The sequence below is a fragment of the Lathamus discolor genome, chromosome 12 (genome assembly GCF_037157495.1).
Source record: "Lathamus discolor isolate bLatDis1 chromosome 12, bLatDis1.hap1, whole genome shotgun sequence".
Taxonomy (NCBI): Eukaryota; Metazoa; Chordata; class Aves; order Psittaciformes; family Psittacidae; genus Lathamus; species Lathamus discolor.
In genome coordinates, this window is record NC_088895.1 from 4530781 (window position 1) to 4558078 (window position 27298).

The following is a 27298-nucleotide window of genomic DNA, read 5'->3' on the forward strand; positions in this document are numbered from 1 at the left end:
TGGGTATTCATTTTAACGCATTTAACGCAGGGTTCAGACTTTCTCCTTGAAATAGGAAAGAGACTTTAAGAGAATGGTACTAGGAGGAGCGCTGGTAGGAGGCATAAAATTGTTGTAAACTACTAAACTTTTAGTTTGGCATTTATTAAACTTCGTAATGTGCCTGCTTTCAGGTGTGCCCTTCTTGGCTGTGTGGTGGTACAACAGCCTGTGTTCACAGGCAGAGTATAAAGAATGGTTTTGTAATAACACATGATGTGTGTTTGCTTTCATTTCCATATTAGGTATGCAAGATGTCTTCAACTGTTTTTACTCAAAGCAGCTGAGAAGAACTGGAATTCAGGATGAGAACTAACAAGGTGTACAAGCTCGTCATACATAAGAAGGGGTTCGGAGGCAGTGGTCAGTATCTCCTGGTTTGTAACAATGAGACCAGCACTCTCTTACTTCATTGAAAGCAGTTAATTTATTGGTCTTTGTAACAGAACAGTGGAGATGGGACTTTGGTGTTACCAGCAGTGTTACCAGGCAGTTTGGAAAGCTCTTTTTTGATAGCAGGATACAGCAGAGTAAGATTGCATTTGTCAGAATAGAATGTGATTGCACCTAGAAAATGAGCCTGCTTTATTCTACCTCTTCTCCTTTTGTTGCATCTTTTTTTTGAACCTTGTATTTCAGTCACGCCAATAAGTGACAGACGTGTCAGTGACCAATGCCTGTGTGTAGGTGTATTTCTGTGTACTAAGAACAACGTCATTTATTTGATTACTCCCTACTAGACTTGCAGCATGCTAACAGATCTTGTTAAGGTTCCTGTTAGGCTATCTACTTTCCTGCTGATATGTGTTGGATGAGAAATGCAAGAGATGATCCTGCTTGCCTCATTAAGGCACTCTTTTGTCCAACACATCTTTTGTGAAAGTTCTGGGATTGGAAAGAGAAGTTTCTGTCCCCAAGAGTGGCCAGACTGAAGTGGCTGACCAGGGGCACTGTCTTGTAGTGGATATAACGTTGCTGATCTGCTAATGCTGGGATGGTGTGGTTATGTGGAGTAAGCTACTGCGTATGAACATGAAACCATCTGTTTGGTATTATCTGTTCATTGCAGTTTTCCTCATTTGTTTATGTCTTGTAGATGATGAACTGGTTGTAAATCCTAAAGTATTTCTTCAAATCAAGCTGGGAGATGTTGTGGAAATTGCACATCCCAATGATGAGTACAGGTGAATTCTCTCTTTGCTGATACCAGGTGTGGTTAGAGCACTGAAAGGGTGTGTTCATGTACAGCAGCTTCTAGTGATGGGCTCTTAGAGCAGGGAGAACTTTGCTTCAGGGTGCTGCCATCTTCTGCTTGAAGAAAAGAGGATAACTACAGCAGGAGCTCTTCCATAAAATTTATGGGGTTCTTTGTGTTTGGTGTTAGTTTGCTGACCTTTCACAGGGCAGATAGCACCTGACTGTAGAATCTACAATGTCCTCTTCATAGATACAGTGATGCCTAGTTACTATTCTTTCATCCTATATTATATCCTAGGCAAAATTAAAGCTTCATGCTCAGCTATAAAAACATGAATCATCTCTACATGAAGCTGTTCATCCTGCAGCCTGTATCTGAAAAGTAGCAGTTTACCTGTTTGAGATTCCAAGATGTTCCTGTGTGACTTATTTCCCATTCATAGTATCATCTTTACCTAAAGAGTACCTTATAAGGTGTAAGAAACGAGACAGAGGATGATGTATGAAGCCTTCTAGAAAATATTAATGTTTATGTTTAGCTTATCCCATGCTCCATGTTACTAAATAGTTTTGAGAGAGTGATTTGCCAGAGTGGACTGTTGGTATCTCAACTTTCTACCTTTTTTTCTTGTTTGTGTGCTAGTCCCCTGCTTCTACAAGTGAAGTCACTTAAGGAAGATTTGCAGAAAGGTAACTTTAAACTCATAGTACACATAATAAAATCATTGTCAAAGATTGTGTTATTGGGCTGTACCTGTGATTGACTAATGCATATATTTGAACTCTGTAAGAAAATCAGTGCTTTTTCTCTTTAGGAATGGAAGGATTCTAGTTTTACCAGAAAATAAATAGACAATTTTAAATCTGCTTTTGGTTGGGCAGTAGGGGGTTATGGTTTAAACAAAATTGGCTTTTTAGCTTGAAAGTTTTGTTTCTGCATTCTCTGGCTAGGTTTATGCCTTTCCTTCTTGCAGGAATTAATTCAGCCTAAACTTTGAGTTTATCTTGCCTGCCTTGATTTTAATGGCTCTGAAATCGGGTCATAGCTGAAAGAAGCTGTTGTCTTTTGCTAAGGCCCTAAGTGTTTCATGACAGTCTCACTATGTTGCTTTTGTACTTTTAAACCACATGAAACCTTTTGGGAATGCTCACTACTTTATTGTCCTTTCTCATGTTTGTGACAGAAACTATAAGTGTGGATCAGACAGTGGCACAAGTGTTCCGACTGCGGCCATACCAGGATGTCCACGTGAATGTTGTTGACCCAAAGGTGTGTGGCTTTGCAGCTTTTTTGCCATCTGTTCCTTCACTTAGCTCAAATCAGAGTCCTGTGAACTTCCATCTACAGTAGTATTGGGGAAGAAGAGGGTATATTTTTATTGGAAGGTATTTAGCCTTCTTTCCTAAGAAAATGAGGCTAGGGCAATTGAACTGTTTAAGTGTCTCTTTCTTCTCTTCCTGCCATTCCTGCTGTCTTTCTGAAGTCTGGGGGCCAGCTTTAGCACAGCTTGATAGAAATTTAGAAATTTCAAAAACCTTTAAATTTTAGAAATTCAGGATAACCGGGCAGAGTAAAGAGAAACATTTTGTAAGTGGCCGAGTCAAAAACAGAATCGTGGCATGGGCATGCATTATCTGACACCAGATACCCTTGTAGGAGAGGCATCTCTTGTACATGTCCTCGCTGCCAAAAGAGCTTCAGCCAGAGATTATATTCAGCACAAGACACAAATCTGCAGGAAATGTGGCTTCCTTAATGCAGTGAACAATGGAAGTAATTTGTTTCACTTGTGCTTCTAGTTTGCACTGAGACTTGTATCACAGATTTAGTCCTTGGACTTTTCTGGTCCCAGTGTACAGTGCCTTGCAGCTCTCAGCTGTTCCAGGTACATGAACAACTTTGGCAGTTACTCTAATGGGATTTCACTTTTATCTTGCATCTGTCAGGAGTATTGACTTGCTTTAGAACAGCTCTCCCTGTAACATTTGGTTCTTACCAGAACAGGCTGAAGGCCACTAGTTAGAAACAACCAGACAGCACTGTTTTTCTTCCATTTCCTAGGAGGTGACTTTGGACTTGGTGGAACTGACCTTTAAGGATCAGTATATTGGGCGTGGGGATATGTGGCGACTGAAGAAAAGCTTGGTAAGAGCTCTATTGTGATCATGTGTAGGGTGGAGGAGATCATGTACCTTTTTCTTTGCTTGCTGTAAAGGAAAATAATATACAGCGTACAGAAAACTGAGGACAAGACCAGTTATCAGCAGCTCCTGAGGAACTTACGCTGTAAGTGTACCTTAGAGAAACTGGAGAAATGGATGTAAGTGTGGTGCAGAAAAATTTAATCCCATCATTTCCTACTGCATTGCCACAATGTTAATTACTGCTTTGGGCACTGAGAATGCTGTGAGAGTTTTTAGCTTATGTTCTGAATTTTAATGATTTACTACATTTAGAAGGAATTGAATCCAAATGTTTTTCAAGTAGAAGCATGCTGAAGTATCGTCTATCTGATAGTTCCACTTAATAAGCAACTCATTTGTTTCCACATCTCTGAAACAGTCTTTGGCTCTTCTAAGCATAGTGCATTAGACAGATGAACCCAATAAAAGTTTACATGTGTTAAAAACTATTTTCTGTAGCAGAGGTTCTGTAGGCTGAAGTATTAGTTGTAAATATGCTCAGTGGCTTTCATGATTTTGTGCAAAAATCAGATGTTTATGGATATTTTGCTTGTAAGTTGGTCTGCTCACTCTGAGCATTCTGTAACTGTTCTTTCTTAGGTCAGCACATGTGCATATGTCACCCAGAAGGTTGAATTTGCGGGTATCAGGTCAGTGCCTCCCCTTAGGGCCTGCTGTTACTTGTGATATTACATTAATGAGCCCTGAGTACCCAACTGGAGAATCTTCTCTGAAAAATCCTTCATGATTTATTGTTCTTTTACTCTTCTACAGTTTTCTGTCAGTACTGCGAGGTGGGGGAAGGCTTCTGTCTGATTTGGGGTGGAAGAAGCTAATAGCAGGACAGCCAGCAACAGTTGTTGCCTCTGATCAATGCCAAATAATCGCCATTATACCACTTACAGTATTTCTCCCCCTTCCCAAGATGTATTAATAGTTTAGATGAGGATTACTTTAGTTGCTGTTGAGGTGAGAAAGGGACAAGATAAGGTGCAGATGCAGAGGGAAACAGCTCTTGGGACATCTTTTGGATTAAAGATCAGGTTTTAACCCAATAGATTTCTATTCTATCTTCAAGTCATCATTGAATGTAGATTTTGGTACATCCCTTATTTGCTCAAATATTGATTCTGTAATCTTCGTGTTCACTCTGGTTAACAAATATTCTGCACTCTTTTTCTTCCAGGGCACAGGCAGGTGAACTATGGGTGAAGAGTGAGAAAGTCACTTGTGGATACATCAGTGAGGATACCCGGGTAAGATTTCAGCAGCAAAGGAAGTTTTTCCATTTGTTTCTTTGCCAGGTTTCTTGTAATTCTATCTTGCTTGCAGATTTGTATGGATCACTTGGATTGGCTGTGTTGTAAGGGGAAGAATGGTGATAAATTCAGGAGAATGAACGATCAGTAAACTTCAATTCTTCTGTACTGGCAGCACTAGGAATTACTTGGGCTGTTGAAATGTCAACTTGTTAGGGGGGAAATTCCCCATAGTGCAGTGGGCACAGTTGTAGAAGCTGCTCTAATTGCCTTCAGCCTGTGGACCTCTTAGTGAACTTACCTTGTTTTACATAAGGTCCTTTGTTCCTTTGCAGGTGGTCTTCCGCTCCACTTCTGCCATGGTTTATATTTTTATCCAGATGAGCTGTGAAATGTGGGATTTTGATATTTATGGTATGTAGGTAACTGACCTTCCTGATTGTGGATGTGGATGGCAGCAGCTGTCCTTTCAGCCTCTATGAGAAAACTGCTGCTACTATTTAGTTCGGCCACTACTGGAAAACTAAAATACCCTGCCCTTGGCCTAGGTAGTGCTCTGAAGTGCCTTTTAGATCCTTATATACAGTGCCACACTTTTCTGTCTCCTGGGTATTCCATAATTTTTCTGTCCCTACTGTGAGGCCTGGGTGCCATTATCTCAGTGATGAAATGCAGGGGGGTATCAGAAAGGTTTTCTGTGCGTATGACCATGTTTGGTGGTGAGGGCAGGCACAAACCTGCGTGAATCCTGAAACTAAAAATGTCTGGAAATCCTGCATGAGGAGGACCGTGATGTTTTAGATTTCCCTTGAATTTGGCTTAGTGAGGAAGCATAATCCTCTCCTTAGCCTAGGTGGAGTCATTAAAGAGAAGTATTAAAACTTTGGGACTGAAAATGAGTCACTTCTCTGTGTCATTGCCCTATTCTATTTTTTCCACCTTTAGTTCCTTAGAAAACCTCTTGCCACTTCCTCTGACCATGTGTTTAGGCATATGTAACTGGGCAGCTATTCAAAACTGAGCAGGGGGTCAGTTGTGCATGCTATGCCTAAAAGATAGTACAGATGCTTTCCCAGCATGCTGAGAATATATTGGAAAGAGGAATTTAAAGGTCAGATCTTTTCACAGTCAGAGTTGTGTTTACATCCTCTCAAACACTGTCATGCTTTTTAATGTTTTTACCATCTTTGCTTTAGTGATATTAGCATTCATTATGCATACAACTGCTCTAATTCTAATAGAAATAATTTTTTTATAATCTCAAGGTTAAATATACCCCATAGTTGGAGTAGCTGCAGTTATCTGATGCTTTGGAGATGTTTACTTTGCAGGGGACCTCTACTTTGAGAAGGCTGTGAATGGTTTCCTTGCTGACCTCTTCTCAAAATGGAAGGTAAATAGGTGATCAAGTTAATCCTGTCTGAAAGAACAAGTCAATGCCATCTTAATAAGCCCATTGATGTGCCAGTTTGAGGAAGGTTGTGTCAGGCAATGCTAAGATTTACAGGACTTGAAGAGGTGGCTCCTGGGCATCAAAAGAGTGGGTAATGTAGGTCTGCACCTGTCCTGAGTGACCACACTACTGATCTCTTGTATCTGCTGTGTTTGTATCATGCAGTGTGTGTGGAGGACTGGACTAAAGTCACTGAATGTGTGATATGTTTATGCAGTAATGCACAAGTCTGGTTTACACAATTTTAGATGTTCCAGGACTCTGTTATGACTGTCTCTCTGGTACACTGTGTAATGTGTTTAATGCTGCTATCTTTTCATGTGAAGGAGTTCCAGGTTGTAGTAAGTGGGTTGTTAATAATGTGCAAGGTTCTTGAAAGTGAATTGCTTCAAAAACCAAACAAAGCCTCACTGCCTGTTACAGCTGAACAGTCCAGAGCTGTCTCCTCACTCAGTGCATGATCTGGCTTAGAGCTGCTGTTAGCAGTCCTGCAGCAGACTTTCACTGACTTGAGAGAACCATATCAGTACTCAAAATAAAGGGCATATAAAATATAAAGTTTTAATTTGTTAGGGGCATCTCTCTAAACACTAAGAAATAAGAATATCAAGTTGTCATATGTATAAACAAATTGTCAGGTGTATTTATTTTTTAAACAGAAGTTATGTATCTTGACAGTAATAGAGAGATGTTTCTTTACAGGCTAGTGGGGAGTGGTGCTGTTAAATGTGGTACGGCCTAGAAGCACAGAATCTACAGGACAGACCATTATGTTATTTCATAGAGGAATATGGAGCACTCATGCAAATTCATTAATGCAGCAGTCTACCTTTTTCTAGTTATGTTTGGTTCTAGGTGTGAGGGGAAAAGGTGTGTTTCTGTATGTGTATATACAGAGTTTTCTACTGAGTGTGACCCTAAAGATCTTCTGTTTTCATGTGTTGTTCCTGAGCAGGAGAAGAATTGCAGCCATGAAGTGACAGTGGTTCTATTTTCTAGAACATTTTATGAAGCAAAATCTATAGGTGCGTGAATTCTGTATTTTTGTGTTTCTATTTTTAAACCTATTTCCTTCTCTCTTGAAAGTTGGTCACAGGCTGCCAGGGACTTTTTTTCCTTCTTTCTTTATGCCCATGTCCAAGTAATCCCTATCAAGCACAGTGGATACATAGCCATTCTTAAAATAATACTACAGCAGAAACCTTACATAGAACAATATATGCCAAATTTTCCTCATCATACTCAAGCTATGATACTGGTTCAAAGACAGTTCTAATATTGTGGGGGAGAGCTGGTATTTCTCAAAGGTTTGCTTTTTGGTTTGCCTTTTTCTTTAATTATTATTTTAATGAAAATAACAGCTCTTTACTAGGGAAGAGGAGTCATTTCTACACAAGAGCATAGGGTAATAATGTGCTTTTGCTTCTGTTCCAGATGAGTTTCCCGAAACGCATCGTGCATCAATTCGGCAGGATCACGAGGGAAGATTTTATGAAGATTTTTACAAGTAAGTCTTTCTCCCAGTTCTTCACCTCCTGTCCCACAGTGTATGTGCAACTCATGTGGAGAATATCATGTTACCAAGTGTAGCAGTTTGCCAGGAATTAAGATAGTGAAAAATATGGCAGCAAATTGATGAGTAGCCCCCATTCCATCTGTGAGTGCGCACCCATGTTTGCTATGTCAGTCTTCCATGAGCATGTGAATATTGTGTTGCCTGCACTTAACTGGAGTTGCCAGTAACCTCTAGAGGTTCTGTAGTGCTGGGAATAGATTTTGCATAAGACTTGACTTTTTTTCAGGTCTTTACATTCTTGAGTAGTTGAAGAATAAATTATTCTGTTGCTGAAACAAGTGTTTCTATGTAGGTACTTACTGGAACCTTTTGGCTGATGGTCACAACAGATGAAACTGTGGAAGCCGCCATTTGATTCTGCACTTGGACTTATTAATGTTCTTACTGCTTTGCAAAACAGTGATGCTATTTGTCATGTAATGCTGATAACCTATTTAGAAGTGAGAGATTATTCTAGCTGGGAGTTCACCCAGCTTCGTGTGTGCATCTACACGTTGGTGATTGCTACAAGTATGCAGTAGTCCTGTGCTGCCTAGCAGAAGGAAGAAGCACCTTTTTGTGCATTCCTTTTTCTGTAGTTTGTTCATCCTTTCTCCCTCTTCATAGCTTCCTTTTATAAGCCTCGTTATGTTGTGCTCTTCCTAGAGTTGTCGTTCAGAACGAGAGACGAGAAGAGTGGACCTCATTGCTTGTGACCATTAAAAAGCTTTTCATCCAATATCCTGTGTTGGTACGACTCGAGCAAGCAGGTACAAGAATCCTCCTTTCCTGTGCTTTACCCTTTTCTTTCCCTTTTTAATTCCTGAAGGTCTGGTTTCGGTTGGAGTCTGGTATTGTGCTACTTAGTGCTCTTCTGGCTAAGTTATTTTGCTTGGGTCTTTCTGTGCAATATACCAGTACTAATTTTGTTGGAGTGATAGGATTTACTGCAAATGCAGTCTTATTTTGTTTGGGTGGGATTTTCTAAGGGGAAAAGAAAATGTTAAAAAAATTAAATTAAAAAAATAATAAAAATATATATAATAATTTTTGTTTGGTTTTAGTCTGTACAAGGATGATAACTTTTTTTCTTTTTCCCTTCTTCACACTTGTCCAGAGGGTTTTCCTCCAGGTTACAATTCTACCTCAGCACAAGGGAACTACCTGGAGGCCATAAATCTTTCATTCAATGGTAAGTTACAAACATGGATAAAATATACAGAGGAAGAAGCAGCTGCCAGTAAATGGCTGTGATCTTCTGTTGCCTGGTCCTTAACACTATAAAGAGAAGGGGAATGTAAGGTGGTGGTTGTAATTTTCAGTCTCAGAAGAAATTGTCTTATGTGTCTCTGGAAAGCCAGTGGCACTCAAATAACTGAGTACTGGGTTTTTCGTGCTTCAGGGCGTTATTAGGATGAAACTTTTCCTTCCATCTGTGAATCTGTATGAAAATCTCTTGGAATAGAAGTTGAAATTTTCAATTATGGAAGTGTTTCAGAATCATGGTAGATAAAAGGTGATTTACGTGAAGCTGATCCATGTCTTTTAGCAGGGAAATGGATTTGATAGTCTGGAAGTGCTCTCCTGTACACCAGATGTTGTTCTGTCTTAGTGGCTGTCTTGTTATTCCTATGGGAGAGAGCACAGGATGTTATTTTAAATTATTAGTAATGGACTTTATCTTGTTGAGGATTTTTGGGGTTGGTTTGTTGGCTTTGGGGTTTTTGAGATATTATAAAAGAAACACTAAACCTATGAGAAAAATACTTCTTTTTGTGTATCTGGTTCCCATCTTCTCTTAAGCCCTAACTCCTGTCTCTTCTGTAGTTTAATGTTGACTGTTGGGCAAGACTATATACAAGCCCTCTCATGCTTGCATGTGCTGTCATAGTCACCTCTTTTGCTCTGAAAACAAACTTCCAGCCTCTTCCGTTCTTTTTAAGTATTTCCCAATTCTTTCTTCTAGTGTTTGACAAGCATTACATAAACCGCAACTTTGATCGGACCGGCCAGATGTCTGTGGTCATCACACCTGGGGTGGGGGTGTTTGAAGTTGATCGACTCCTTATGATTCTAACCAAGCAGCGGATGATAGACAATGGTAAATTACACCAATACTCTGCAGTCTCTATGAAGGCAAGCAGAAATAGTTTAAATAACTCTAGCCTTTTCTTGCTATGAAAAAGAATCTACTGTAACTTGTGTACTCTGAGAAGATGGGTGCCCACACTTCATATCGAAATAGGCAGATTTACAGAGAACTTACAGGCAATTTGCTTACAATTTGTTTTGTTTGTGATGGAGAACTTCATCTCTCCATGCAGACCTTTCCCTTAAAGGATAATCTTGCATGACTTGCATTAGTTTAAAAGAAACATTTCTTATATCCCCACTGGCACTGTTGGTTTGTAACCATACCATGGGACTGTTAACTACCATTTTCAGTATAATTACACCTTAAAATCTGATAGAAATACAAATTGGGCCTTCAGCTCAAATTGATGATCTATTTTGGCTTAGCGTATCAGTCCTGCTTGGTAGATAGCTGAACTCTGCTGTTCTTTATTTATAGGGATAGGTGTGGACTTGGTATGTATGGGAGAACAACCGTTGCATGCTGTACCACTCTTTAAGGTAATGCTTCTTTTCCCATACCTCTGCTCCTGCTAGAAATATTGCTCATTTTGTGACTACTTAGACAAAGACCAAGTTGCTATGCTTCTGAATTACTCTTACAGCTTCATAATCGCTGTGGACCGGGGGACTCCAGACTGTGTGATGACTACAATATTCCGCACTGGATAAACCATAGGTAGGTGAACTCTTAGCCTTTGCTAATCACTTCTGCTTTGCTTTCCATTTTATCATCAGTTTAATTCCCTTTCTTCTTTTGTTGTTTATTTGCTCTGCTCTCTTCCTGAAGGAAAGGCAGGTATTACAATAGCCTTACAGAACTAGGAATGTTCTTGCAGAATTCTGGACATTAATGCAACATATCAAAGATAATAGACTATTTGCATTGGAAAAGGCCTTGATCTTTCCATTTAATTTAGTTATAGCCTTTACCTATGCTTGAGGGAAGTCAAGAAGCTAAGCAAAAGATAGTCACTTCAACTAATAACTAGATTAGCTATTAGTGAAAAGATACATCCCAAATTAAGAGTTACAGGTAGAGAAAATGGGGATAACATGGATAAATGTTGGAACAGTTGCAGGTTAACACTGAGGCTCAGTGTTACACTGCTTCACTCCAAGGCACGGTAGGTTTCTTTTCTGCTTTCTGTTGAATGTTTTGTGCCATAATACTCTCTTCTTTCCCAATGTGTAGAGATCAGGGCTCAGGATGAAAACTACCTCCTCAGTCCTTGTTCTGCTTTAGGATTATTCTTTTTCTCTCTCTTTTAATACCTCATTTTATCTGCATGTGTTAATTGACTGTCCTGACCAATTACCATTCTTAGCTTCCTTGTAGCCACTATTTTCAAGTGACAGGAAGGCATCTGATCTTTGCCATGGATGAAAATGTGTTTGAAGGCTTATAATAAGGCAGAATTAAAAAGATTCAGATAACAAGAAACAGATTTTAAAGAGTACATTATTTAAAATGGGAGGAGGTGTGTTGTTTTCAAGCAGCTCATGAGTCTTTACTGTCATGTCAGTTAAGAGAGAATGTTCTGTAACCTACACAGTGCTGTATAGACAGTGAAAGTGGATACCTTCTGCAGAAGGAGGAAGTGAACTGAGGAATACAAATGTAAGCATATTAAGAAGTCTGGACTGAACAGTTATGGGTATCAAAGTCTGGCCTTTAAAGGAAGAGTAGCTTCTCATAAGTTAAGTATCCATTGTGTTTTCCATATGTTGTCTTATGTGAAGAAAGGTGTCCCTTTTGGCCATCAAACAGCTCAGATTCATGGGCTGTTTGTAGTTGTAGCAAACCAAGTTCAGTTCTTAGAAGACAACTGAGGTATTCTGGTTTTCCTTTCAGTTTCTACACATCCAAAAGCCAGCTCCTCTGTAACAGCTTCACTCCACGGATCAAGCTGGCAGGAAGGAAAGTAAGTACCCTTCTCACTTTCTTTTATTCTTCCTAGCTTGTCAGATACCTTTTCTCAGCCAAGCATCAGAATCTTTCTAGCACGCATTCCAACAACTGTAACTAAGTTTCTGTGTTAAAAGACAGTGAAAGCAAAGCTGTAATGTTTGTTGTGTAGGGATTGTGAATGAGAACTAGTTTGTAGGTCTTTCTGGGATGAAACTAGGTGAGAAATGTTTTAGTCACCATAAAAATTTCATTCCATAACAAATTACTGAGAGGAAAGGAAGCTGTTGACACGGTTTTTCGGCTGAGTATCAGTATTTAATACTTATGAAGTGGTCTGGCTGCTTCACTGAGTCAAGAAGATAAACTTTGTTTAACTTGCTGACTGTCTCCTTTTCTCTTGTCCTTTTTGTTTTTGTCACTTCACTCTTCCTTTGGACCCTCCAGCCACTGACTGAGAAAGCAAAAAGTAGCAGAGATGCCTGTGAGTAATTCTATTCTGTAGTGTTAAGGTTAATGTGTGTATGTCAGTTGCCTTCTTGGCAAATAAGTAATATTGAGGGTAGTTTTCTGTCCTGGCTGCTGAGGAATGGATGGTACCAGCCTGGCATGCTAGTGGTACTATTGTTGGGGTAGGACAGGAGGACGTTCACTGCCTTGGGGTGTTGACAGTGCTGTGACTGCAGAATTACAGTGGGAGAAGCCTGCTTTCGTGTAATACCACCTTGTTTCAGAAAGGGGCACGTTGTGTAAGTGAATCTGTCCATTCTTTTAAAGATGCTTCAAAGTGTGCAATTCCCTTGTGAGGAACTTGACATCTGTTCATACAAGAATTGATTTGTTTATTAGTGGAATTTCCTGGATATATGGGAGGGAAATACTTGGGCCTCAGGAACCCTGATTCAGAGGCACCCGCTTTGATAGTTGAGCTGCTACACCTTTCTGCTCTTGAGACTTTTTTGTGTCTTTTCAGAGTAGCTGCTTTTCTTAGTGGCAAGAGTTGGGTACTTCTAACTTGCAGATCTTGAACATTCCAGTGCTATATGATTTTTATTTCAGCATTAGGGGCTCCAAAAGATGCTGAGAATGCCCTGCCTATACAGGTGGATTATGATGGCTATGATGCCCAGGTGTTCAGACTGCCAGGCCCATCCAGAGCCCAGCGCTGTACCACTTTCAGGTAAGACGCTTGTGAGTCTACTGGTACTAGAGTAGCCATGTTGTTGCTTTCTGGTACTTCTTCCTTGTAGTCCTCTTACAGAGTTCACCTGTTGAGTATCTTACATGACTTGGGCCTGTTCAAGCCCCTTGATAACTCAGGAATTAATCTATCTTTCGTACCACTGGACGTATCTGTATTTTCAGTAGGTCTGTGAGGGAGAGAGAAAGTCGAACCAGGAAGAGCTCTAGTTCCTATGATGTATCGTGCAGCCCCTCTCTGCAGAGCCGCACACTGCCCCCTGAGGAGGTGAGGAGCCAGGCTTCTGATGACAGCTCACTGGGCAAGATCTCCAACATCCTGATGATCCCACGGCCTCATCTGCACCAGTGTGAAGTCAGCAGCTCTTTGGGCTATACCAGCACCAGAGGTCAGCCTAAGGCAGATGGGAAGGTACCTTAGGTGGTGAGAGAGGAGAGGGAAGTTTGTGGTGGCCACAGCCAGGCCAGCACAGGGGAGATGGTGCTCATATTAGCGTTCATGGTAAACCTTTTCTGCAGTTCCAGCTGGGTGTGCATTCTCCCTTTGTTATCCTTGTCCAATTCCATTGCTCTTTTTTACTGGCTTGTCCTAAATAGAAGTGTCCTGACATGATTTATTCTTTTCCCTTGTCTATTGCCTTCTTTTATATTTGACTATTCTCCTGTGCCTGCCTGCAAATGTGGTGGACACACACAAGTAACTTTTCATTATCCAGGTCACCTATAATTTGTCAAATGAGAAGTGGCCTTAGTAGTGAGCCCTGGGGGACCCTGATTGCAGCTTCTTTCTGTGGGGATTTGTTGTCATTAAGAACCACTTTCTGGATCCTTCCGTTTAGCACTGTACTGCTGAACTGCCTTGGTGTGTTAGCAATGCTGGTGCTCTCCTTTCTTTCCTTCCAATTTGATTTTGTTCTCAACCAGTGTGGGGTATCTTCCACAAACCCAACTCATTTATAGGTAAAGTGTATTTCTCCTGCGATTCCTCCATCTTCTGTAAAACTCTGCCCCTGAAGGTTCTTTACATGTTTCTTTGTTTCATGTTATGCTGTCTATCTCCTGATACAGTATTTACCCTGTTACAAGAAGGGGATTTGATGATGTGGAACTGCTGCAACAAAGTGTGCTTCATGTTACATTTACCTTTGGTGTGTTCCCCTGCTGTCAGTTAATACACAATGTTTTTCCTTTTTTTTTTTTTTTTCCATTTCTGTTAACTTTTTGACTATGAAGGATAGTCTTGTGACCTAGCTGAAGGTGTGCATCTGCATGGGGATACATGTGGAACAGGATTGATGGGGAGGGAGCAGTCAGACTAGCTGAGGCTTTTTACATGTTGTAGTTGACCATATAGGGTGGTAAAGAGACCCTTCCTTCTTTTTGGGATTTCTGTTTTTGAGCTGTGATTGCTTCTTCCTCGTTTGCTATATTTCTCTCTCCTATTTCTAAATAACTTCACTCCTGTTCTTCCTTGAATAGCAATGTCTATGTCTTCTGGAAGTAATCCTTTATTTCAGTGGTCAAATCTGAATGTTACAGAAAGTTCAGTATTACTCAGTTGTAGCTTCTGCTGTGTCTTTGGTACTCATCTTGGAGTTACTGGTGTGTCAGTCTTTTGATTTCTCAGGAATTCTCAAAGCTCTGAGTAATTCTTCATAGTTGACTTAGCAAGTGGTTTCTTTCTGGCTTCATTTGGTATAAAGTGACACAGCTTACAGCAGTTCTGTAATGGCAGATGAAATGATATTCTTTCTGGTCTGGATTCTTGTTCACGTTGTATCCTGCTGACTGGATTGAAATTTCTCTCAGCTTCTCTCCATGCCTGCTCGTCAGCTCTCCTTATTCCCACTTACCCTGGGGAATCTTTATATTTCTAAGCAATTCATTCTCTTTTGCTTGGCTTCTGCACAATCTCGCACTGACTTTAAGTTGTGTTTTCTAGATGTCCTTGAGAACATGCTGGAGTCTCAGCAGCGTGACTCCAGTGCCCCTGGGAGGTTCCACGTTGGCAGTGCAGAATCCATGCTGCACATCCGGCCTGGGGGATACACACCCCAGCGAGCACTGATAAACCCATTTGCCCCATCCCGTATGCCCATGAAGCTTACGTCTAACAGGAGGCGCTGGATGCACACTTTTCCTGTGGGTAAGGCTCTTATGTAGCATATTAGATTGCTGATACTTTTCCCTTGTTCCAGAGTTAACACAAGAGAACCAATCTGAACTCTAGTGTCTTGAAGTACTTTGCACTGTAACAGAGGCTAAACTGAGTGTGTAGGCTTGATAAATTGCCATCTATTGACAAACTTGCAGCATCAGGTACTGTGGAAAAATCTTATAGTGGAGGGAGGCTGTTGAAGTGAATCATAACTGTAAATTGGGTTGACTTGCAGATGCTGCATTGTTCTTGTATTTGTTGAGCCCCTTGTAAGTAGGCCATACAAAATAGTTAAAAGAATATTCTGCTTTTCTGGTTTCAGAGAAGATGCCAGAGGTTCAAGTCTCATAGACTTACAGACTTTCCCATGAGCTCAAGAGGTTCAAGAGTTATAAAATCTTCAGTTTTTAAACATGCCTCCTTAATTTCCATTAGTTAGCATTGCCTGTGCTGTTGACAGGAGGGTATGAGCAACTGGGGAATCAATGCAGAAGTGGTGATTAATGACCAAACTGTAATTGTGTAGGTCCATCAGGAGAAGCTATCCAGATCCATCATCAAACCCGTCAGAATATGGCAGAAATGCAGGGCAATGGGCAGCAGGATTTGACACATTCCTCTGCTGAGCTGCTGGAACTGGCTTACCATGAGGCAACTGGCAGGTGCGGTCTTTAGGTTGAATCTGTGTAGGCTTCACATGAACATCTCTTTTCCTTAATATTTGACATATGTTACAGTATGGCAGTTAAAGGTTGTGGTCTTCAAGGTTAATCATATGCTGTGTCACTGACACATATGCAGCATATACTTTAAGATACAAAGCTCTTTTGGCGCAGCTGGAGATGGTTTACGTCCCTTAATTTGGGGAAGGGGGTAGTTTATCAGAGCTTGCCAAGCACAAGCAATGCGGTGCATCGTTCATGGAATTGTTCAAAATTGTCTTATAAAAGCTTATGTCTTTGATTCTTATTATCCTGATAGTTGTGACCTTCATCCCAGAATAGAACATGTATTAACACAGGGCATAGCTTTGCCTCACAGTAACTGCTGAGCTATTTCAGTGCTATCCATTCAGTCCTGTCTTCCCCATGCTGGTGAGAAATACAGCCACGACAAACATCAGGGCAGGATTGCGAATGAAAGCACCTGGTTTGAAAACTGGTTTTCTTTAAGAAAAGTGACCTTTGGTCAGTACTGGGGGCTTATTGATTCTTGGCTCTGAGAAATGAAAAAGATCCCAGTGTAACTGCATGTGGCATAGTTGTGGGGAGCCTGTTTTTGGAGTGAGAGCAGTTAGATTGTTCACTTCACCCAGGCCAGTTTTCAGACTGCACCGTTGTTTTCCAATGTCCAGATACTGTGTTGTGTTAGCTTTTTTTATTTATTGAAAATACTTTGCCTGTGTTTTTTCACTCATTTTAAAATGTTGTTTCCCAAAGCCATGTTGTCAGCTCAGACAACCTAAGAATTACCAAGAAGTTGTTTTCTTTCATCATTAAATTTGGCATCTTTCCTGCTATGTGTTTCTTTCATCTTGCTTGTTTACAGAAATTCATGTTCAGTATTGTTCCTGGATGTGCAGGATGAGGGAGGACACTGCTGGTTATCCTCTGCCTTTTTAATTTCAGGGGGTTTTCTTGCAATTTTCAAGCAGTCCTTCAGGAAAATGCACTGCCTAATTATTCTTTCATGCCTTTTTTTTTTTTTTTAAGAGAAAAATTGTTGTCCTGTAGAATACACTGATCTTTGTGTTGTATAATGTTAATGTGACATCGTGCTCACCAACTTTCTTCCCTAGTTCTACTTTAAAAGGTAAGATTTCTTGACTGTCAACTTCATAAATACATTCTGATGTGCTGAAGTATCTTGTCATTCATGCCAAACTCTTGTGCTCAACCCAGGACAGTCACATTTTTGATTATTATTTTCCTGGATCTCTGCCATCTCTGTGGATGATGTACTCATCTGAAGCAATTTCCTCATTCTAGAATATCGGTTTTATAGACCATGAAATCACATCTAAGTTTTATTTCTCTCCTGTGAGGTATATGAATAGCTGTTTCTCCACTATCCTGCAAGGATAGTCCATTTGTTGTTGCTAGAGGCAAAGAACAAGCAGTATAGAGAGATGGGGAATATTGTTACAGCCTTCTCTGTGCTGTTTTTGTGGCTGTTGCCATCTCTGCAGGCATCATGAAGAGCATGGTTTCACCATGGGCTCAGCTGAGCTGGCAGGCTGATTACATGTAATCTGTTATATCAGCTCTTGTTAAAAGCAAGGAATGGCATGAGTGAGGAATGGCTGTGTAAGAGGCTGTTTTGCTTTTCCACAGACACGGCAGCTCTCGACACCCAGGTGACAGTGCCTCTTTCCTGAGCTTCAGTGGGACAGACGAGTACTCAAATGGTCTGGCTGGTGGCAATGGTGCAGGTAACAGAGCACTAACAGGGTATGGGGTTGGGGGGGGGGCCCTTCCTTGGTGGCAGTGACAAAGTAATAGAGCCACAAGTCAGGCAAGGTGGGTGGACCAGGCGTTACAGAGTAGAAAGAACCTGTAATGGAAGAACAGTTTTCAACTTTGAGTGATCTGTTAATGGTGCTGCTTGGACTTTTGGTATGTGGCAGGTTTTGGGGGTGATTTGTTCTTGTTTTTTTCTTTGGTCTTTTTTTCCTTATGTATTTCTACTTCTCCAGGTATGTCTAACAACTTCTACTGTGGAAAGATGCTCATTGTTCATATATGATGAGCTGTCAGGCAGTTGTTTGCTTCCATAATAACAAGGCACTGATGTCCAGACACAAAAAATAACTGAATATGCACTGATGTTGCTCAAAACTTGTTTTTTCTGAGTGGGTTTGCCTTAAGGTGTCACCCTTTGGATTGAGAAACTTGTTTGAATATGTATACTTTACATATGCAAGCTCATGGAAAGAATAACATTTGGTCATATGTAGGTTTTGAGTGAGGCTCTAAAGCAGCAGGTTTATTTTGTGGGGTAAGCTCTGGGATTCAGTGTTTCAAGGCATTTCTTGTCATTATCTACAAATGCATTTTCTCCAGATTTTGAGAACTTTGAACATGGTGCTGCTTACACTAAATGTTGTTCACACAGCCTAAAATATTTCATCACACTTTAAAGAGAAGAGACGTCTGTACTTTCAGTTGAGGATTAGCACTGTCTGTCTTACCTTACCCAGACACCTGAATTAGTGGAAATTCTTGACGTTTCTTTGGAATCCTGTTAGTGGAGCAACATGCCACACTGAGCATCCTGCTATGTTGTCTGGTGTGTTGCACCCTACCTTCTGACTTTATGGAAGTGCTTTTTACATGGGTACATAGAAAGAGAAATTTGATCTTTTGGGCTGTAGTATTCAAGACTTAGGTTCTTTTGTCAAAACAAATTTAAAGATTTTTTTTTTCTTAAATTTACCCTTCTGAATTACGTTTGAATTAAAGCAATTGTTTTCCTCTGTGCTCATACCTTGAAGAGCCATGAAGCAGTTAGCAGACTTAATTTTCACGTCTCTCTCATCCTGTGTTCACATAGTCACATTGAAAGGGATTTTGTTCTATTGTTTTCGTCTGTGAATTTCATCTGATTTAATTTAATTCTCTTCTCTTGCTTTAGTACTTTCTGCTTTTTTTTTTTTGCCTTCAACATAGACTTTGTTTGTTCTTGCTGAACTACATTTCAGCTGCTGGATACAATTTGCACAAGGTAGATGCAGGGCACATCCTGGCAATAAACATGCTTCCTTTGAATACAAGCCTTTTGTGTCTGTAGATTGGCTGTAAATCGTGTATGTGGTGGAGGTTAATCTGTGTTTGTCCTTGAGAAAGCAGTTAGGAGAACCTTCCCTGACTAAACGCCCTTAGCCATCTGTAGCTGCTACGCTGTGACTCAGAGATTTATGTTTCTCCCTTATGGTTTGAGTCACTTATGAAACTGTTCTTTAAAAACAAAAGTAATAACGCAAAAATATGATTTCTCAGTGAGTCTGTTTCTCCTCTGCTGCGCACAGCAGCTTTTGCTGCAACACGGGCTTCACAGTGAAAAAGATTACCCTACCTGTTTCCGTTGGCATTCGGTGTGTAGCCTGGATTGTCCAGCAGATGGTAGATGATAGTTCAGAGCAAATAAGCCTTGTTGCAGTTCCCTAGCTAGGTGGCAGATGGCATCAGTGGAGCTGGTGAAAGATGAATGCCCGTTCGAGCCTGCTCCTTCACTCTTTTAGCATCATCATGGAAGCAGATAAGCATCCTTTCTGATAGTAAATGCTATTTAGAGTAACAGCTGTGATGTTGATATCAGTTTTCTGGATAAATCTACATCAGCTAGTTTTATAAAAATGGCTCTTTTTAAATGTTGGGAGACTCCTGAAAACTGTGTTCTGATAAATGCCTTTTAAGCCAGTAGTTTTACTTGCCCCTTTAGCTGCACATTTCCTTTCATGTTTTGCCTTTGCAGAACATGGTAGTTTTAAACAGTCTATAGTTAATATATTGGACCTATTTAGGGGCACTGAGGGCTTCATTAATACTTTTCCAATTTGTAGCCTGGCAAAGGATAAAAAGGCTGTATTTGCTGAATCAAGAAGATTCTCTGCTCCCTGGCAGAGAGTGAAATGTGTACTGGTAGTTTATGCCTAAAAATGTTGGAATTGGTGTAAATCTGTATTGTGATTTTTCATAAATTAGACTTTTCAGGTAATTAGAATCACATACATGGGTTCTCTTCTCCCACCAGGTGAAAATCTGTTATAATTTCCTTTCTTGCTGCCTGTGTTTTATGAAATTCTTTCTCTTCACTTATTCCTTGTTCATAAAATGAGAAAATCAATAAATAAAACTCTGGTTTTGGGTACCGAATGTATTTAAAACTACTTAGCTGCTGAGACCTTGAAATCAGCAAGTTAAACTATTACAGATGACTCTGTTGTTGCATTTTTTGTAGCATCTAGTTTTCAAGATGTGTTTCACCATTTTGAGGAGCTTGGTTTTGCTTGGTTTTTAGCTACTGAGCACTTCTAATGAGATGCTCAAATTTCCTCCAAGATGCCTTCCCCCCCCCCCCATTAGTTGGCTTTGTGTGGTTTTCTGCTGTGCAGAACCCCGAGTTCTTTCCAAGGAGGTATTCTTAAAATATTGGCATGCTTTTTGTTTTTTTTTTATTTGAAGTGAAAGTGAAGTGCACAATTACTTAAAATACATCTTCCTTTCTTTTAGGGGTGAACATCAAAACTCAGAACAAGGATTCCTTGGAAGATGCTGTCTCTAACTCTCCGGATCCAAGTAAGCAGGAGAAAAGGTTTGGAAAAGAGTTTGTGTAGGTGGGATGATAGGGAGGGGAAGGGCATGTACATGTATAGAGACATTGGGAGACAGTAGGCAAGAAGCTGAGGAGCTTACTTGGCTTTTGACAATAGTTTATTTTGCCCTGCAGTAATGTGCAGGATCACCCTGTACTGTGTGTCTCACTTTGAGTGCAGTACTGTATCTCTGAAGAATATGTGAAGCTGGTTGCTGTATTACACCTCAAATGCTTTCCCTAGCAGACACTATTGTGCAGAAAGCATAATGGTGTCTGGACTAGAAGAGCTGCTGAACTCTTGCCTGCCTCTCAACATGGAAAGTTTGCTAGGCACCAGCTATTTGAAGCAGAAATAGTACAGTCAGTTTGTGAATTTGGTACTCTTAACTGAGAAATGTGCTTTCATCTAATAAAGAAACAAGTGTGTGGCTGTGTAAGAAAGTATTTTCTTTACAGTGGTCTGTCCTGTATTGCTTATGCAGTGTTCCTGCCATTAACGTTAACATTTGTATAGTAACTTAACTTTGCCTGTAAGATCTCAATGGCAAGAAGTTAAGGATTAGTAGCTGGCCAAGTGCCTTGATATAGATCGTTTGAGACAGGTTAGAATGTAGTTCAGTGGGGAGCTGATAATTTGATATAATTTAGTTAGCTTTTGGTTTTTAATGTCTAGTTTTAGATCTCTGTAATCACAAAACTGCAATGTAACTGTAGGAAAGGGTGTGGGGAAGGACTGCTTTCCAAGTTACTCTTTTTCTGGTCTTCCCACCCATTTGGATCTGTCTTCTGTTTTTATAACTGTAGCAATACTCCCTTTTCTGCTTTTGTATTATTCCAGAAAGAGGCTGTCATTCTTTCTGTCCTCATCCCTAGCTCCTTCTGCAGTTGTCTAGGGTGCAAAGCTGGTCTGATTTTCTTGTTCAGACTTGGAATGTTGATCTATTGTATTAATAACTGGGTAACTGCACCTGGCTTGCTGTAATTTTGGAAGAGTGGTGGCTATGTCAGCTCTAGCTTTCAATCAGCAAAATCAAGTGTATTAACTTTGAATGCCATTTGCATGATGGGTTTGAATTAGCATGTGCACTGCATTGTTTAACAAACTCTGTCTCTTTCTCTCCCTCCCTTCTTCCCGTCCTACTTTCCTTCCCCCTTCTCATTCCACCCTCTTTGTCCCTGTTGACTTTATGCCAACTCTGTTTTGTCTCTCATTCTTTCTAACTTTCCTCTTCATCTTCCCCTGCACCCTGTTTTTTCATGGGTGACCATATATGCCCCCATTGTCTGCCTCCCCACAATGATACAACGAGGCAGTTCTGACGCTGTCTGCTCCCCCCGTAGTGCCAGGCTTCTGTTGTACAGTTGGAGTGGACTGGAAGTCTCTCACTACTCCGGCATGTCTCCCTCTAACCACGGACTACTTCCCTGACCGTCAGAGCCTGCAGAACGATTACACTGAGGGTTGCTATGATCTCCTCCCAGAAGCTGACATTGACAGGTTTGGCCAGCACCTTCTCTGTAAAGTAACTTGCACTGAAAATGCCTAAAGCACAGATGATGGAAGAGGAGCACTTCTACAAGAGAAAGATGAATTGCTAACATAGTTAGCAGCAGAATGCCTAGATTTTTTCCCTTTTCAGTGATAACTTTGCACCTTTTCTGATGTTACTGTCTGACAGTACTGTGTTGTGTAGATTTTGTTAGAAATCTGAGTACAAAATGTTGTCCTGTTCTGTTGTGTTTCAGTCAAAACAATCAGCCTCAAGCTATCATCTTTGTTAACCTATTTTCCACCAAACATTTGGGAAACACTGAATGAACAAATGTACGTGTACACTCAGTTTTTAAGATGCTTATCATCATTTCCAGGGATATTTAGTTATAAGAATCCTGGTGGAAAATATGCTTTATGGGAACACAGCACAAATATTAGTCAGGGTAATTTAGATACATAGGAAATAGCAGAATTAATGGAGAAATGCCTAAAAGAAATGTCAAATGTCCCTTTATAACAGGAAGATGAAGTTTGAAGTGGAAGTAATTGTGATGAGATGCTATAGTGATGTCTTTTAATCTCTGTCTGCTCTAGACATCCTGCTGTGGGAGAGGGTGGAGTATTGCTGCGCACTGGCAGTGCTGGGCTCTGCTGAACACTTACAGACTGCACTGAGAGTCTCTGCAAAGTGCTGTAACAGTGATCATTGGTGAATTGGTTGAAAGTTGTAAGCTAATTTGTTACTGGTTGCAAAACTGCTTTCAAAGGCAGGACGTATTGCCAGAGCTAGTCATCGCCTGTTTAAAACAGGCAGGTACCTGCTTTTTCTCTCCTGTTCCTGCAGGTTGGGTGTCACAGGCAGAGGGCCCCACTTGCACACAGCCCAGTGCAGGCAGAAATCCTCAATTAGGAAACGCAGGGCTAAGAATAGGTGTGTGGTCAGCTTCCTTATTCCAGTCTCCTTAACCTTTGTGTTCAGGAGAGATGAGGAAGGAGTGCAGATGACAGCCCAGCAGGTGTTTGAGGAGTTTATTTGTCAGCGTCTCATGCAAGGCTATCAAATTATTGTGCAATCCAAACCACAGAAGCCAGCCACAACTGTGCCACCCCCACTCAGCAGCAGTCCCCTGTACAGTCGAGGTGAGTGACTTTGTATTGACAGTTCAGTCTTCTGTCTTTCCTTCCTTCTGCCAATCCCAGTAACCTCTATGAATCAGGCAGAGATGCTCATTGAAGCATCTGTTCTTTTTTGTTGTTATATGGAAATCTTTGCTGGGAGAGAGCCTAATCTGCAGCAGCACAAACAGCTCAGCTGCACCATGAAGGGACAGGTGCAGGATTTTTGAACTGTAGTAAGAAACTTGCCTCATATTCATGATGGTGAGCCCAAATGACGTAGCTTGAGTGCTGTTTGTGTGAATACATCTTAAACACACTTCACATGGTGACTGCAGGGCAGGCACATCTCTAGAAGACAGACCCAAGCCCCCAAATGTATGTAACTAGAAAAAGTTTCTTAACTAAATAGCTGTGAAGGTCCCAGATAGCCAGGTAAAGCTTCATCATCCTGAAACCATGAGTCAGCTAAACCTAGTTAAACCCGCCAGAGGGCTTGAGTAGGTTGAGAGGGTATCATATTCCTTTGAGAGGATCTGACTTCTTTTTTCTGGCTATTCTCTAGATAAGTCAGTATGATACAGTGTTTGTAGAGCAGGGAATACACATGAAGATGATACCATTGTAACTCACTGGGTTGGGAATGAGCAGCAAGGCTCCTTCAGTAAAGTACTGAACTACTTCAGTGCTTAGTCCCCTTAATGAAGCACAGAGAGAAAGTGAAAGTGGAGCCCAGCTTTACCATCATGCCCACCAGTTCCCTAACATTTCGTATCGTCTGTTCTCTAATTGTCCTGACTAGAGAAGGTCTGTATTGGTGGTGTATGAATGGGGAATCCCCTTCTCCAGTTGTGATACTAGGAAATCTTAACTGTAGGAAAAAAAAGGATTGTTATGCATTTATGTTCCTTAAAAAGGTGGCCTGAAAGATGGCTTTTAGTCCATCTTGAATTCAGAAGCCCAGTTTTAAAGTCCCTTTCTATAGGTAGTTTGACAAAGGTCTGCTGTTGCAGCGAGCTGAAAGGGAGTGTGTTTTGCTTTTAACAATTAGGTCTTGTATCCAGAAATCGACCTGAGGAAGAAGATCAATACTGGCTGAGTATGGGCCGTACTTTCCACAAAGTAACATTGAAAGACAAAATAATTACTGTGACCCGATATCTGCCAAAGTGAGTATCTTTCTGAGCAGTTCCTTGTCAGTGTTCAGATGAACATGCTTTTCTAGCTGCTGGTACTTGCTAGAAAGAACATACTGTAGAACCTTCTGTATCTTGACAAGAAAGAGAAGCACTGCTATTGATGATGCTGAGATTAATGTCTGCGTTTTTTCTCTAGGTATCCATATGAATCTGCTCAGATAAATTACACTTACAGCTTGTGCCCCTCACATTCTGACTCTGAGTTTGTCTCTTGCTGGGTAGAATTTTCTCATGAGAGACTAGAAGAGTACAAGTGGAATTACTTGGATCAGTATATCTGCTCTGCTGGCTCTGAGGATTTCAGGCAAGATCTCCTTGTTCATCCAGACTGTTCTGTGTCCTAATTGCCTCTTTTCCTTTTTGACCTAAAATTTCTTCAACAAGTTCGACCCAGCAAATGCTCAATACTCCAGGGAGAGTAACTGGCCTGCTTTCACTTGTATAGTGCTAGCAGGAATCTTACTCTGTTGCCTGTTGCATTATCTGATACAAAGTCTTGATCACAAATTCACCATGAACCATTTTTTTTAACTCTGCTACAAATGCAAAGAAATATGATGGCATTTTGTACCACACAGATGCTTTTCTTGGCTTCTTACTCATTTCTGGCTGCGACTCAAGATGTCTGTTTAGTTTGAATCTGTTGGAGGCTTGCTTCAGTCCTAGGCTTAGCTTGACTGTAGTCCTACTCCTAAGCTATGTAGAGCACGGCTTCTTTTTAGCAGTGTGGAATATCTCCACTAGTATCAATAGCCTTTCTGATGTTTTCTCTCAACAAAACCAGTCTTTGTCTTTGTTTCTTTTCTGGTATCAGTCAAAATGCCACCTTCTCTAAGATGTATCTTTAAAATTCCTTTTTCTTTGCTTATCTTTAGTGAAAAAGCCTTTGTAGCTTATCTTTTACAGAAAAGACATTTTATCTCTGATAAAATTACTCCGAAGATAGCCTTGTTTTCTCTTTTGCATATCAATGTTTTAATACTTCCCAGTCTTACTCATTGCTGACCATTCCCGTTTATATCTGTTCGTTCTCACTCAGGCATAGCAGAATGAGATTGTCACTATACTAACTGAAAGTTGCAGCAGATAGATGTGTATTTTATTTACTGTATGATCCTCCGTAGGAAACTCCGATGACCTCTGTCCTATTTTCATATTCCTTCAGCCTTATTGAGTCACTGAAATTCTGGAGGACGCGTTTTCTGCTTTTGCCTGCCTGCATCAGTGCCACCAAGCGCATTATGGAAGGAGAAGCGCACTGTGATGTGTATGGGGACAAGCCCCGCTCTGACGAGGAGGAGTGGCAGCTCCTGGATGGATTCATTCGCTTTGTGGAGGGTTTGAACCGCATTCGTCGACGCCATCGGTCTGATCGAATGATCCGAGTGAGTCAGCTTTTAGTTGGGTGAGAAGCTGAGCTTGAGTTTTAGCTGAAGCATTAGCAGAGACACATCCTGAGACAGTCCCAAGCAAGTTGGGGGTGTATGTGTGTGTATGTGTATGGAATCATAGAATAGTTCGGGTTGGAAATGACCTTAAGATCATCCAGTTCCAACCCCCCTGCCATGGGCAGGGGCATCTCACACTAAACCATGTCACCCAAGGCTCTGTCCAACCTGGCCTTGAGCACCTCCAGGGTGGAGCATTCACAACTTCCCTGGGCAACCCATTCCAGTGCCTCACCACCCTGACAGTAAAGAATTTCCTCCTTATATCCAATCTAAGCATCTCCTGTTTAAGTTTTAACCCATTACCCCTTGTCCTGCCATTACAGTCCCTAATGAAGAGTCCCTCCCCAGCATCCCTGTAGGCCCCCTTCAGATACTGGAAGGCTGCTATGAGGTCTCCATGCAGCCTTCTCTTCTCCAGGCTAAACAGCCCCAACTTCCTCAGCCTGGCTTCATACGGGAGGTGATCCAGTCCCTGATCATCCTCGTGGGCCTCCTCTGGACTTGTTCCAACAGTTCCATGTCCTTTTTATGTTGAGGACACCAGAACTGCACACAATACTCCCAAGTGAGGCCTCACAAGAGCAGAGTAGAGGGGCAGGATCACCTCCTTCGACCTGCTGGTCACGCTCCTTTTGATGCAGCCGAGGATATGGTTGGCTTTCTGGGCTGCGAGCGCACACTGAAGCCGGCTCATGTTCATTTTCTCATCGACCAACACCCCAAGTACTCTGCAGGGCTGCTCTGAATCTCTTCTCTGCCCAACCTGTAGCTGTGCTTTATGTATGGGTAATCAGTACATAAAGCACAGTGTTGACTGATGTACTGTTTCAGGTTTCAAATAGTACGGCTTTGTTAACACCTTGCTATTCTTGAACTAATTAAATTTACCTGGAATGGGTGTCCTATGCTGCTGTGTCTGGAACGAGAACCAGAACAGATAGCTCACTCGGTAAGAAACCAAGCCCTTCCAGACAGCACAGCCATGTCTTAGCCTGTTGATGCTCTGGTTTTTCCTCAGCTAGTCTTCTCTTACCACAAGCCTTGTGGCCTGACACCACCTCTTTGCAAATGTGAATTGCTTTGTGCTGTAGATGTGGTTATCCTGGACACATTATTGTACCTTGTGATGCAGGTAATTGATAAAGAAGGTAATGAGAAACTGGTTAGTGCTTACCAAATTCTCTTCCAGTTCATACACTGATTGGGGTAATTTATTTCAGAGCAAATCTAGCTTTTCCAGAGTAACACCCATTTTGAAATAGCATCCACACAAGGCACTAGGCTGTTCCCCTTCTTGTGTACCTATGGTTTAACTACCTTTTTAAAGTGTACATAGTAAAGCCCTGCTGATGTGATATGGTGTTTTCTTGCTTATTAATTACACCTAGCTTGATTAAATGTGTGCTTTCATTTATCTTTTGTTAGAAAGGGTCTGCCATGAAAGGCTTGCAGATTGCTGGTCCAATTCCCACCCACTCTCTGGAGCAGTCTGGGCCTCCCATTGGGAAGAAAGGAACCTCAGCACTTTCAGCTCTGCTGCAGATGGAAGCCACTCAGAAGTGAGTCTCTACAAGTAGGCTGTGTGAAGAGCATGAGAACATCCTCCCTATGTATCCCACCTAGGCTGACTAAAG

The 27298-nt window shown here is 41.1% G+C and overlaps 1 protein-coding gene across 15 annotated transcripts in view; it reads left to right on the forward strand.

Moving 5' to 3' along the window:
* DEPDC5 (DEP domain containing 5, GATOR1 subcomplex subunit) overlaps window positions 1-27298 on the forward strand; it is a 46585-nt gene that overhangs the window by 1690 nt on the left and 17597 nt on the right. For 7 of the 15 annotated variants that reach the window (XM_065692909.1, XM_065692908.1, XM_065692916.1 and 4 more), the window contains exons 2-31: window positions 285-402; window positions 1136-1223; window positions 1880-1926; window positions 2421-2506; window positions 3299-3382; window positions 4021-4070; window positions 4607-4676; window positions 5015-5093; window positions 6011-6072; window positions 7088-7157; window positions 7567-7639; window positions 8354-8457; window positions 8805-8879; window positions 9654-9788; window positions 10260-10321; window positions 10426-10499; window positions 11676-11745; window positions 12177-12213; window positions 12789-12909; window positions 13095-13318; window positions 14872-15075; window positions 15614-15749; window positions 17421-17518; window positions 20319-20384; window positions 21718-21901; window positions 22878-23038; window positions 24066-24183; window positions 24350-24517; window positions 25379-25598; window positions 27090-27223. In XM_065692909.1, coding sequence (XP_065548981.1) covers window positions 345-402; window positions 1136-1223; window positions 1880-1926; window positions 2421-2506; window positions 3299-3382; window positions 4021-4070; window positions 4607-4676; window positions 5015-5093; window positions 6011-6072; window positions 7088-7157; window positions 7567-7639; window positions 8354-8457; window positions 8805-8879; window positions 9654-9788; window positions 10260-10321; window positions 10426-10499; window positions 11676-11745; window positions 12177-12213; window positions 12789-12909; window positions 13095-13318; window positions 14872-15075; window positions 15614-15749; window positions 17421-17518; window positions 20319-20384; window positions 21718-21901; window positions 22878-23038; window positions 24066-24183; window positions 24350-24517; window positions 25379-25598; window positions 27090-27223 — 3158 coding nt within the window. In that variant the 5' untranslated portion in view covers window positions 285-344. The remainder of the gene's footprint in view (window positions 1-284; window positions 403-1135; window positions 1224-1879; window positions 1927-2420; window positions 2507-3298; window positions 3383-4020; window positions 4071-4606; window positions 4677-5014; window positions 5094-6010; window positions 6073-7087; window positions 7158-7566; window positions 7640-8353; window positions 8458-8804; window positions 8880-9653; window positions 9789-10259; window positions 10322-10425; window positions 10500-11675; window positions 11746-12176; window positions 12214-12788; window positions 12910-13094; window positions 13319-14871; window positions 15076-15613; window positions 15750-17420; window positions 17519-20318; window positions 20385-21717; window positions 21902-22877; window positions 23039-24065; window positions 24184-24349; window positions 24518-25378; window positions 25599-27089; window positions 27224-27298) is intronic. The other 8 variants (XM_065692911.1, XM_065692912.1, XM_065692921.1 and 5 more) reach the window with 4 other exon arrangements.